Raw genomic sequence first — 12706 nt, 5'->3', positions numbered from 1 at the left:
GGAAGGTGCCGTGCTGTTCTGCCTGGGGACTGCTCACCTCCAGGTCCCTTATTCCCGGGTCACTCTCCGCCGGGTGGTTAATTAAAAATGCGTAATTAACCTGTGGAACGCACTGCCACGAGGTATCAGCGAGGCCAGGAGCTTAGCGGGATTCGGGGGAGGATTATATGTTTAAATGGATAATGAGAGCATCTGCCACGCCGTTAGCGGGGATAAGGCAGATTTAGGGCTCGCAGCCTGCTGTGCCGGGGTGCCGGCCCCAGGCTCCAACGCCTGCGGGTGCAGGAGGGGAATCCCTTGAACCCAGGGGGTCAGTTGTGCCCCTAGAGCTGTCCCCAATTTTGGAGGACATCCCATGAGCTCCCTGAGTGCTCCAAGCTGCTCCTTGAGATCCAAGTGAGCACCTACCTCCTGCAGCACCATCCCACAAGCAGAACCCCGCTCATGCACACAAAGAGCTTCAACGATCTGAGGTGTGGCATGCGAGCACGGAACAAGGACGGTGGCAGGAGACGGGACCAAGCCTTGGCAGAGCTGCTGGTGCAGCGTTTGCCCAGCTCCAGGGAGGTCTCCACTGCTAAATACGGAGTTTTATCCACCTGATTTGGGCTGGGACGCTGGATCTGCTCCCCTTGGGTGTTACACTCATGGTAATCGGATGTGGTGTGCTCCTGTTCACCCTCTGGACCCCACAAGCTCCCTCCCTCCTCGCCCCACTCTGTGGCACAGACCGAGCTGCCTCCAAGAGCGCCTTTAAGCCCTCGCAGACAAGCCAGCGACTGCAGAACAAGCTCATGGCTGATGTCGGAATTATTAAATCCCCGCCCGCAATCCCCTCCGGATCCCCACTGCTGCTCTTTCGCACGGCGTTGGCATTAACCACGGCTTGTGCAGCGCGGGGCACCTCGGGGTGCAGCAGCACCCACCTCTGGGCTGCCCGGGGGCCATCCTCAGCCGTGCGCCCAGCACCTTGGGGCACCGCCAGCTCCAGCTTTGCACCATCCCGGAGCAAGGATGCTCCCGCTGCTCCTTTGCAGCGTTTTGGGTGGCACCGCGTCCACTGGAGGACTCGAGGTATTTCGGGTGCTCGTCCCCCCTCCCCAAGGGCTCTGGCGTTGCCCCCCGGGACGAGGCGGCCGCAGCGCGGCGTGCTCAGCCTGCCGAGCGCGGCGGGGCCGCGGGGCCGGGGTTAATCTCGTTGTCACACCTTCCCTCCTCTCGCTAACTCGGCGCGCTTTGACCCGCTGTGAAATTGTGGCCAACAGCACTGAATATTTTAAGAGCAGCAATGCAGTCATGGCCACGCACGGCGGAGCAGCAAGGCAGGCCGGGAGCTGGGCTGGGCCCCCCGCCTCCCCCCTTTTCCACCGCCAACCCATTAGCACAGTTCAGGGAAACCTAAAAAATTCAAAAGACACTGAAATATGCAGCATTTTTTGCTCTCTCTGGAAAATGACGCGCTTCGCTTCCCAGATGCTCCGGAGCAGGCGGCTGTAAATAAGCGGCTTTATGGCACGGGGGGTGTTGCCGGTGGGGCTGGGGGAGAAGATTTATGTCCCGTTCCCCCATCCTGTCCCTACGCTGCCAATGGGATCGTGCCACTGGAGCACCGACAGACCTGTGCCCACCGGTCCCCTTCTCATCAGCATGTCACGGAGGTGTTGGTGGCATTAAGGGACGTTGCCACCTGCTGTCCCTGGCTCTGCTGGCTGCTTTCTGTCCCCTGTCCCCCCCCCCCCAGGACATCCCCGGTGTCCCCTCGCTGTCTCCATCCTCCCCGTGCAGCCGGCGGGGGCACGGGCGCTGCAGGCCCTGGTGCAAACGCCTGGCCTCAGCACTTTTGGTATCTGGGGCGCCACAGAGCAGCAGCGGCGAGGAATTAAAAAATAATAATAACAAGATGTATTTGCATAAACCTCGGGAAAGAGGAGCTGGAGCCAGCCCTGCCCTGACGAGGGGGGGACCACAGGTAGCATCCGGGGTGAAGGGAGGAAGAGGAGGAAGAGGAGGAAGAGGAGAACTCAACGTGCTCTTGGGACCCTGTGCCAAGGGAGGGTGGGCGCACGGCCTCCAGCCCCACAGAGGAGTGACATTGGGACACTTTTGCATTCCGGTCTTAAGAGGGCAGATTAATCGCCATGTGCTGGATCTGTCACACGCGGGGATATATATTCTTCTCGGAATTTACAAGTAGTTCTGTCTGAGAAATAAACAACCTCAGATAAAAATTACATTGTCACCGTGCAGGTGTGATGGATGTCATGGACAAGCCCTCGGTGTGTCGGTGCGGGGAGCTGCCGGCCCCAGGACGGCCGGGAGATGCTGATGGGACCCGGGGGACTTGGCAGGGAGCACGTCATCACCCAAAAATCACATCCATCCCGGCTGCTGCGTGGTGCCAAGGGAGCCAGTCCTTGGCACCGAGCCCGTACCCATCTCATCCCGGTCCCAAAGGCCAGGGGAAGGTGTCACAGCCACCCAAACCATTCCCAAGTGGGGAAGATGCCCAAACCCTGGGGAAAAGTGATGCTGGTGATGGGCGGCCACAAGGAACACTCAGATACCAGCACTGGGAAGGGTGCCCCCTCTTTCTGGGCTCTGTTTCGAGCCCCAGCTCCTCCCCATCACATCCCTGGAGCCCCCTGGCACAGCCGCGCGCGGCACAGAGTGGGGCAGGCGTCCCCAGCAGCCCCTGGACCTGGTCACAGGGAGGATGAATGTGATTTACACCGGGCCCCTTTCTAGTTTCACTTCTCCTTCATCTTTATCTGCTTCCCACGGCTGCCTTTGCTTTGGCTCGTGGTGGTATCACCGAGCGCATCTCCTGCCTGGGTCCCTGCCGCTCCCTGCGCAGGGCTGGATGTTCACTTCTTTTGTAGCTTAAATCGAAAGTTGTTTAAATCTGAGAGCGGCAGCAAAGCCACCAGCAGGGATCCTCAGCCAGCGCACCCCGAGGAGCCAGGACCCAAAACCGGTTGGGGACAGCAGGGTCCCCGCGTGGCCACCGCCTCGTCCAGGCTGGGAGCCGCTGCCACGGCTGCCTGCGGTCTGGTAATAAACACGGAGCAGCTGCTGGAGCCTCTGCCGAGCCAGTCCCCGGGATTTATCCACATTGCTCTGCCTTATCAGCCATGCTTTTCACAAGCACTTAAATTCAGGAGGAAAAGGAAAAAGTGAAATCAGATAGAAATGCAGGTCTGTTTGCTGTTTTCTCCAATGAAATGGTTCTGGGTAAACAGCAGACGCCTTTGATGAAATCCCAGCAGGCTTAAACAATAAAGCTGGTTACAAACTCAATCTGGCGCAGATATCAGATCTGAAATTGTTTCAAAAAACATGTCAACATTTTCTAATGCTGCTGCAAAACTTCCTCGGCACCTTGCCACAAGCCCGCAGCTGTGACGCAGGGCCCATGCCACCGGCCTGGCCACGGCCCCTGTGTCCCCCCCCCTTGGTGCCTCTGCGCCCCTTTGCCTGCCCTGGGAGCCCCGGCGGGGAGGAGATGCTGAGCATCACCTCGGAGAGATGACGAGGTCCCCAGGGGAGCACCTGCCAGCTTGTTTTCCACCTCTGGCCGCTTTGAAATCCAATCATCGTCCCCCAGCCGGGTGTCCCTGGGGACGATGCTCCTCATCCAGGAGGATGAGCCCGGCGAGGTGGGCTCCCCGCCGCGGCACCCCGGCTGCATCACCAAGCACGATTGGCATTTCCAGGGGAAAAAAAAAAATAAAACAAACAAAAAAACAATTTGCACGGCGAAGGGGAGGGCAGACAAATGCTCCTTGCATGGGCTTTGCCTCCAGTGAGGCACGTTTGCACCCCTGCGGGACCGCAGCCCCAGCTGGAGCAGGTGTGGGCTGTGCCAGGCAGCCCCAAGCCCCCGCCCCGCGCGTTAATAATCCGAACAGGTCCCCGCTCCGCCGCGCACGGCCGGGCTTCGAAACCACTTAAGGATTCAGCGGGGGAGCGCAGAGCCGTGAGCGTGGCGGGGAGCAGGAGAGGAGCAGAGGGACGAGGGACGGAGCCACGCCGTGGCACAGATTTGGGGGTGCCCAGCCAGGGACGGGCGGTGCACGGCTGGGAACCGCCGCTCCTTCACCCTGCAGCTCCAGATGTGTGGCCCAGGGGCAGTGGGAGCGTGGTGCTGGGTGTAAATCACATGCTGAGCCTGCCCCCAGCAGCAGCTCGGCAGCTTGGCAGGAGCCCGTTAGCAAATGTCCCTCAATTGGCTTTGGCACTGGAGCGGCAGCGGGTACGTGAGCAGAGAGCGCAGCGGGACGAGGCACATCGGTCACTGCTGGGTCCCTTGGGGTGTCAGGGGGTACGGGACACTGGGGTACCCGGGTGAGGGTAATGGGGCTGCTCTGTGCCCCTCCTGGAGGGCTGCTTCCCCTCCTCTGAGGTTTTGGGGCTCAGGGGATGGAGAGGAGCACGGGGGGGAGCCTGGAGCAACCCAAAGGGTGGCGTTGGGCAGCTGAGTGGGGACGTCCCTGGGACAGGATGGGATGGGACAGGATGGGATGAGCAAAGCATTGCTGCTTGGGGACAAGCTCCCACAGGGCAGGCGGCAGTGAGGATGAGGATGAGGAGGAGGAGGCAGCAGGACCACTCACCCCACCAGCAGCACAGCGCCTCGGCACCATTTAGGAAGCCGGAGCCAGCTCTGGGGGTGCCCACAGTCCCCCCAGCTCCACGCCCCCATCCCCAGGGAGCTGCTCCCTAGGAGCTGGCACAGCCACCAGCTTCCAGCACCGACCCCGGCCTCATCCTGCACCCCAAAAAAGCCCCCAACCCATGCCCAACACCCAGCACCACTCAGCACCCCCCAGGGCAGGAGGGCGAGGGACGTCTCCGCCGGAGCAGCGGTGCCCGAGAGGACAAACAGGAGAGGAAAAACAGGGCAAGAGGAGGGCGAGCTGGGGCGGGGGGCGCAGGGGGGGGCGAGCCCCAGCTCCGGTGCAGCGCGGGAGGAGGACGTGGAGGCCTGACCCCTCCGCCGAGGTTGCTTTCGCCATCGATCCCTGCTGCACTCAGGCTCATTACGGCCGGGGAGCTGCTGCGAGCGGCTGGTGGAGGAGACAGACGAGGAAGGGGGGGGGGGGGGGGGGGGGAGCGCTCTCCGTGGCTCCCTGGATTGTATTAAATATTTACTTTGTTTTGTTTTGTTTTTTTCCCAGCTATATTGATCAGAGATGGGGAAGGGGGGTGCGCTCGGATGCTGGGAGGGGAAGAGCAGAGGCAGCGGCTGGGCTGCCAGACGGGGACGGACCCTGCGGGCACACCGCACCCACGGGTGCTACCCCCCATCCCCACCCAAAGCACCCCCAAACACCCCCCAGCTTGGTTCGAGGCCACCACCAGCACAAGGAGGGGCTGTGATGGGGTGGCTCCCCCCTCCCCAGCACACCCCAGCCCCATCTCAAGGGGGGGATGCTCGACTCCATGGGGGTGCCCCCCTTGGTCCGGGCCCCCCGCGACCAGGCTGGGTCCAGCGGCCGTGGAGCCGGCGCTGTTTCTATTTCGAGAGGAGCTCTGCTGGAAAAGGAACAAAAGCGGAGGGGAAGCTATAAATAGCCGCCTCCTTCACACCAGCTCGCCTCCTCCGCCCCGCGCCCGCAGCAGCCTTCGGGGCCGCAGCTTCGGGATGGCACCGGGAGGGGGTCCCCGCAGCCCCCGGCCCACGCACGCCCGCGAGGTGCAACGCGCCCGGCCTCGTGCAAACAGCCCCTGGATAAAAAAAAAAAAAAAAAAAAGAGGAATCCCGAGGGAATAAAGCGCCGGGGAAGATGTGCCGCCGAAGCAGAATCGGCTCAAAGCTGGCTTTGCCCAAGTTGCCCGGCTCAGCACCGCTCCCCACCCGGGCTCTGCACCCATGGCCACCCCGCGGGGCTGCAGCCAGGCTCCTCTCGCCCCAGCCCTCCCGCGCCCTGGATGCTGCAGCTGGGAGCAGGGGAAAGCGGAGCCGGCTCGGGCAGACCTACTTTCAAGGCTTTAATCCTTTTTGCTTAAAGGATCTTTTTTTTTTTTCCCCCCTTTCTTTCTTTTTTTTTTTTTTTTTCCTCTCTCCCCGCTCGGCAAAGATGCGGTCTGATCAGAGGAGAGACGCAGGGAGCTGACAAGCTGCGGAGTACGGAGAAAAAGGAGAAAGAAATACATATTTATTACCCTCAATTATTAAAAAATAGATAGCAGCAGATCTTAGGCCCTGGCAGAGGCACTGCGGAGTCATTTGTGCGAGGACTATTTTGTTTTTTAAATTCCATTGAAATTATAATACGCCGGGCTTGTTAGCAAAAACACCCCGGCGCATCCCCGCCGAGGGGGAAGCGCCCCGGCCCCTCTCCAGCTCCAGGCAGAGGGGCTGTGCGGGGCCGTATCCAGCACCCTGCTGGCTGTGGGATTGGGAAGCAGGGCGGCTCCGGGGGCAGGAGCCGGTGGAGAGGAGCTGGTGGCAGCGGCTGGGCCAGGCGTGGGGATGCTGATGGTGTTTGCCTCCCTCTGGGTTTGCGCCGGGGCTCACAGCGGGATCTGTCCCCGTGCCAGCGCATCCTCCAGCCGTGCCATGGATTTGCAGCTGGCTGCACGAAGGTCTCGCGGATGAGAGCTCATCTGGGCCACGGCGGGCTCCCTGCAGAGCCAAAAAAGCACCGGGAAGGGGATGGGAAAAGGGCTCCGCACCCCTCGGGCAGTGCCAGCCGCCGGGAAGCAGCTTGGGGGAGCGAAGCAGTGGGGAGCAGCCCCGGTGCAAAGGCAGCTGGAAATAAAAGCGGCTCCCAAGTGCGGCACGGGGCTGGCGGAGCCGTGCTGGCACCTCCCCTCCGCTTGCAGGGCTGCCTCCGTACGGAGTGCTGACAGCTCAGCAGCCAAACTCGCTCCTGCCTCTCCTCCCTGGTAAACAACCGCGGCAGAGACCGGGATCCGGCCACCCATGGGTGTCCCCTGCCACCCTCCCCGTGCACGGCAGCGGTGCCGGGAGCTGGGTGCACGCGGAGCATCCTTGACGCCCTCCGGCTCTGCGCCCACCCCGTGGCACCACCGGGATGGGAGCAACTCGAGCCCATTGTGCCCTCGGCTCTCCAGGGCCAAAATCCGCCACCATCCCATGCCACCAGCCACGAGCAGAGGAGGAACACAAGCTGCTTTCGGTGCTTGGAGGCTCCAGAGTGGCCACAGCCCTAGTGGGACACATCACAAAACGCCGCTCGCCAAAGCCAGGCTGGCTCCGAAACGCTCTGCCGGTGCGGGGAGGGAAGCAGCAGCCGGGCACGTGTGCTATTAAAAAGGAAAAGGAGCTTTCTGCACCAAATGGAGCTTTTTCGGCTTAAGAACCCCGCAATCCTAATCTGAGCAAAGAAGATTCCCCCCTGTATCTGCCTGGCCTGCATCTGCCCCCGGCAGCGCCGCCGCAGGCGCCGGATCGGCGCGTGGCACGTGCCAAAGCCCTCGGCTCCGGAAGGGAAAGAAAGGGCGGCTGCTCGGGAGGGCAGAGCGATGCCGGGCGCGGGCGTTCCTCCGTCAGCGCCGAGCCTCCATCATTTGTCATCGGCAAAAAATAATATTCCTAAAAGTGTCCCCTCTGATTGCAGGGCGGCAGGCGCAGGGCTGCGGGTTTCCATGGAGATGCCGTTGAGCGGGGATGGTACGGGGGATAGTCGCCGCCTGAATTTGGGAAATCGGACCCGGCGTCGGCAGCCGGAGCAGGGACGGCACCAGGGGTGCTGCTGGCAGAGGGACGTCCCCTCTGTCCCCTCCCTCGGGCTGCGTCCCCCAAAGCAGCAGGGGAGGAGGAGCAGCGGTGCTGGAGAGGACGAGGACTCTCCGGCGTCCCAGCGGTGCCCCCATCCCTCGCGCCAGCAGCTCTCCCCCGCCGCCCCCCGACTCGTTGCCTCGGCTCCCAAATTAGATGCCAGCCTCCTCGGGCGGGGGCCAGGGGAGGCGCTGGGGTGGCACCTCGTGTGTCCCACCTCGCCACCGCGCCGGGACGGGGAGCGATCGTGACAATCGCTCGGCTGCCGGCGCCTCGCCAGCCCGCTGCTCGCCTGCTGCTCCGCCAGAGCACTTTTAAAGACATAATCTGCAGTTAATAACCACAGTTTGTACCGAGCGCCGCTAAGCCCCGGGATCGCGCTTCGCAAACAAAGCCCGCGTTTGGGGCTGCCTGGCGGCGGCTCCTCGAGCCTCCTCGGGGCAAACGGGAGATGCAGGAGCCGGTGGCATCACCCATGGGTGCTCCGAGCACGGGGACGCGCGGTGGCGGCCACGTGGCTCTGTTTAATTCCTGGGGTTTGCTCCTGGAGGATCCCCGGCCGCATCCAGCCACCGCGTGCCCGGGTCCCTGCGTTTCCCTGCCTGGTTTTCACCTCCAGATGGGGCTTTGCCTCGTGCTGCCAGATCCTGTCACCAGCAGCCCCGTTCCCTGCCCGGCCCCGGGTGACCACGTCCTGCTCCCGTCCCCACCCTATAAACCGCAGGGACATAGCCCCGAGCGCACCGCGGGGTCGTGCCGCCAGCTCCAGCTCCTGCCAGGTGCCTTGGGGAGAGGCGGGTGTGAAATCACACCCCGAAATGCCTATTTTTACATTGCCTCGCCAGGTTTGCTGCTGTTTCTAGGGCAGCACTTTTGAGGCCACCTGGAGCGTTACCCACGGCCTCGGGCACCCCGGGAGCAGGCGCGGGGACGCAGGGACGCGGCAGATGGGGCCACGGGGACCCTTTGGGGCTCCATCAGCACAGGTCACCAAGCACCCAGGGCTTTTTTGCCACCCAGGCAGGTCTCGAGGAGCCACGAGCACCACAGCAGTGCCCGGCTTCGCCCTCCCGAGCCCCCCTGGCCCCCCCCATCCTCACCGCAGGGACAGGCAGGGCCGCGTCCTGAGCTCTTCCCCCGGCCGCCCCCCGCTCCGCCGGGCACAGAGAGCTTGTGGCTTCCTCCCAGCTCTTTATGAAATTAAACTTTTATGAGCAGAAAGGTTTCTGGGCTCTCAGCTCCTCGGCGCAGCAACCGCAGCCCAGCCTGCGCCGTGCCCGGCCCCGCAGGGCGGCTGCTCCTGGGCAAAGCCTCCCTGTGCCTGGGGGGGGGGGATAAAAAAAAAAAACATCTCCCTTGCCCCCTGCTCCTCACCAGGGTCTCAGGGGTGGGAGCTGCTGCAGGAAGGCACCGCACAGCCCTGCCCTGTGCCCCCCAGCCCTTTCTCTCCCACCCAGGGGAGGTTTTTTGGCCGTGGAGCAGCAGCAGCCCAGCAGGACGGGAGCCGAAGGGCCCCAGCCCCGGGGCTGAGACGCGGCTGTCCGTGACCTTGGTGTCATCCTTGACCTGGAAATCTCCTCCTGCATCTCCCACGGGGTGCTCCTGGCCGTTGCCACCCCTGGCAGGGTGCTGGGGCGCAGCTCCATCCCCGCTGCCACCCCGGCTCATGCTGGTGCTGCATCCCACGCTCCCACCCCCAGACACCCGCGAGGTCCCGGTGCCAAAACTCATCCCAAAGCCCACCGGCGGTGACGCCGGGCGGTGTTTTTTGCACCCTGCCATGCCCAGCACCTCCGGGATGGAGCTCACGTGGGGCAGGAAACCCAAAATATCCCCGGGCATCACAGCCCTGCCCTGGCCGTGCTCCATCAGCCGCTCTGCAAAGCACACCCGGGCAGCTCGGTGCACACCGGGGCACCCTGCTGGGCCACACCGAGGGTCCCCGAGCGTCCCCAAAACGCAGGAGGGGGCAGAGGGGGTGGCACCCCATGGGCACTCACACAGATCTGCTTCTCCCGAGGATGTCACCCGCACAGGGCTCCCGCAACCCCCAGCTGTGCCATGTCCCCAGCCCCTAAAACAAACCCCAGTCCCCAGGAGCAGGATGAGGGTGGCAGGGGCAGTGCCACCTCCTCCAACACCACAAACCAGACACCTCCGAGCCCCATCAAGGGGGTCTGGCCACAACCCCGTGCCCAAATCCCACACGTGCCCGCGCTCCCGAGCAGCTGCCGTCCCCTTGTCCCCATGGTGTCCCCTTCCTTGGCGTGAACGGGGGTCTGGGACCCCCACCAGAGCCCACCAGCCGTGGTGGGCAGGGAAGGGAGAGCCTCTGGGCGGGATGGAGGCCTTCCTCTAACTGCCTGTTGAATTATTCAGGACTGGCATTAACTTATAAATGAGTGTGTTTGACTGATTTTGTGGTTGATGTACAGATAAATTCTAATGAAAGACAGCTACAAGATTTTAAATTATTAATTAGACTGCCACTTAACAAAGCCTATTTGGCACTCTATTTCCTTGCTTAACAAGACAAAAAACTTTAAGAATAGGGTTTGGATCAGCCCAGAGGCTCTTCATTTGCATTTTGTTTTTCTAGCTCCAGAAATGAAAGCCGTAGATCTTGACCTTAACAGGCTACCCCTGGTGGGATGAAACCTTCCAGCAGCCCCGCCGCCAGCCCTGCGCAGGGCTGGGCTCCACCTCGGGCTCCTGCTCCCGGCCCCAAAACCACGGCTGCTGCTTCGCCTCCCCCCCGCCGTGCTCCGAGCGGGATGCTCGGGGGGCTCAGGGGGTTTGGGGGGCTCTCCAAGCCCACCCAGTTGGGTTTAGGACCGAACAAAGCCGGAGCAGGAGAGGAGAGCCTTGGAGCATGAGGCCCCGCAGCCGCAAGGTGACATTACCCCGATGGGGAAAGGGATCCCGGGGGGGCAACGGGGGCTGAGCCCCTCCTGGGGTCAGTGCCGTTGGGTATGGGGGGGCTGCGGGGAGCTCGCACCCCGTGCCACCGCACCGGAGCCTCGCTGGATATATGGCAGTGCCATAGGGTGGGCCCGGTGCTGTGCCCCCCCAGGGTGCAGGACGGTGACCGGGGGTCCGGGGGGTTCCCCCGTATGGCTGCGCTGCCCCCTCCCCTCCCCAACCTCCCCAGGGCTGGCCCAAGCGCGGCGGTGCCGAAGAACGGGGACCCCCCCGACCCCCCCGGAGGGTCGGCATCTCCCCGGTTATGATGTCAAAAAGCTCCCCTATGATGTCCCAGGCGGTTGCCATGGCAATGGCGTGATGTCATGAATCTCCTCGGGGTGGGGGGGGGGCACAAAAGAACGCGCCCCAACTTCCCCACCGAACCCCCCGGTGTCCCCGCCGAGCCCGGCGCCCCCCTCCCGAGGAACGGAGCCGGGCTTACACCGGACACCGACCCCCCCCGGGACGCCCCCTCCTCAGCGCTCCGGTCCCCACCGTGCGCCCCCCCCCTTCCCCGGTACAGCCCCATTGCCCCAAGCCCCCCCGGTGCCCGCCGTACCCCGGTGCCTTCGGGACCCGCCGCGCTCCCGGTGCCGGCTCCGTGCGCCCCCCCGGTTCCCCGCACTCCCTCCGGTGCCTCTCCCCGGGGACCCGGGGGTGCCGGTAGCGGCGAGTAGAACAACGGGGAGGGTAGAGGGAAGAGAGGGAAGGGGGGGGGGGGCGCCCGGCGGCGCGGCCCCAACTTCGTCGGGGAGGCAAACTTCGGGAACGGCCCCGGTGCCCCCGGTGCCCTCCCGGTGCGGCGCTCACCTTGGCGGAGCATCTTGGTGCCGGTGCGGGGCGCGGTTCTCCCGGCGCGGCGGTAACGGCGGCGGCGGCGTTGCTCAGAGCCGCGGGCACGGCGGCGGCGGCGGCGGCGAACGGCGGCGGCGGTGGCAGCAGCGGCGGCGGCGGCAGCGGCTGCACCGGGAGCGCGGAGCCGGGGCCCGGGAGAACGGCCCCCGGGGGGGCATGGCGGGGCGAGCCGAACCCGCAGCGGCCCCGGGAACCCCGGGAGCACCGGGAACACCGAGTCCCGGTCCCCGCCGGTCCACCGGGAATCCCCCCCCCGGCCGCGCTTTCTGCCCGCCGCGCGTCCCGCCGCCGGTTTTTTAGGGGGGGAGCCGCCCCCTCGGGGCTGGGGCCGCCGCCGCCCCCCACCCCCTCGGGCCGAGCCTATAAAGGGGAGCCCGGTGCCGGTGCCGCGGTGCCTGCAGCGGCGGAGCGGGGCTGGGCAGGGCGGGGCGGGGCAGCGACGGGGCGGGCTGGGCTGGGCCGGGCTGGGCCGGGCTGGGCTGGGCTGGGCTGGGCTGGGCGAACCCGGCCGGGGCCCCCCCTTCCTCCTTCTCCTCCTCCTCCTCCTCCGCCGCCGCCTCTCCCGCCTCCCGTGGACAGTTCGTGAAAGTGCCGCTGCTCCCGGGCCCCGCGCCGCCCCCCCGGTGCCCCCCCCCCGAGGTCCCCATCGGGTCCCCGCTGCCTCCCTGCGCTCCCCGCCGGGTGTCACATCGCGTCCCCGCTGGGACCCCGCTGGCCCCCCCCGCCCCATCCTAACCCCCCCCCCTCCAACGGGGCCCGCAGCCCCTTAGCGTCGCCCCCCGCCCTAATACAGTGCCCGGTATCCCCGTGGGGTCGCGGCCACCCCATCGGGAGCTCCGCTGTCACCACTGTCCCCCCCCCCAGGTCACCGCTGTCCCCCCCGCCCCGTCCGTGCCGCCCCACGGGGTCCTTCCCCTGCTCTTTGCCCCCCGGGACCCTGCCGACCCCTCGGTCCCCCCCCACCCCATCGGGGTCCCGATACCTCACGGGGGTCCCGCTGCCCCCGCCGTGCCCCCCGGAGATCCCCGCTGCCCCTCGGGGCATCCCTCCGGCCCCATAGCAGCCCCCGTTACCCCACGGGGACCCCGCTGTCCCCACTGCCCCTCGGGGGTCGCTGTCACCCCCCGAGCCCCCTGCCAC

The 12706-nt window shown here is 65.0% G+C and overlaps 1 protein-coding gene across 1 annotated transcript in view; it reads right to left on the bottom strand.

The window, feature by feature from the left end:
- Nucleotides 1-12302, bottom strand: part of RTN4RL1 (reticulon 4 receptor like 1) — a 30304-nt gene extending 18002 nt beyond the window's left edge. The window contains exon 1 of the mRNA XM_068655661.1: nt 11522-12302. Coding sequence (XP_068511762.1) covers nt 11522-12296 — 775 coding nt within the window. The 5' untranslated portion in view covers nt 12297-12302. The remainder of the gene's footprint in view (nt 1-11521) is intronic.
- Nucleotides 12303-12706: the final 404 nt, after the last annotated feature.

The sequence above is a fragment of the Anas acuta genome, chromosome 19 (assembly GCF_963932015.1).
Source record: "Anas acuta chromosome 19, bAnaAcu1.1, whole genome shotgun sequence".
In the NCBI taxonomy this organism is placed as follows: domain Eukaryota; kingdom Metazoa; phylum Chordata; class Aves; order Anseriformes; family Anatidae; genus Anas; species Anas acuta.
This window is presented reverse-complemented; position numbering and strand designations above follow the sequence as displayed.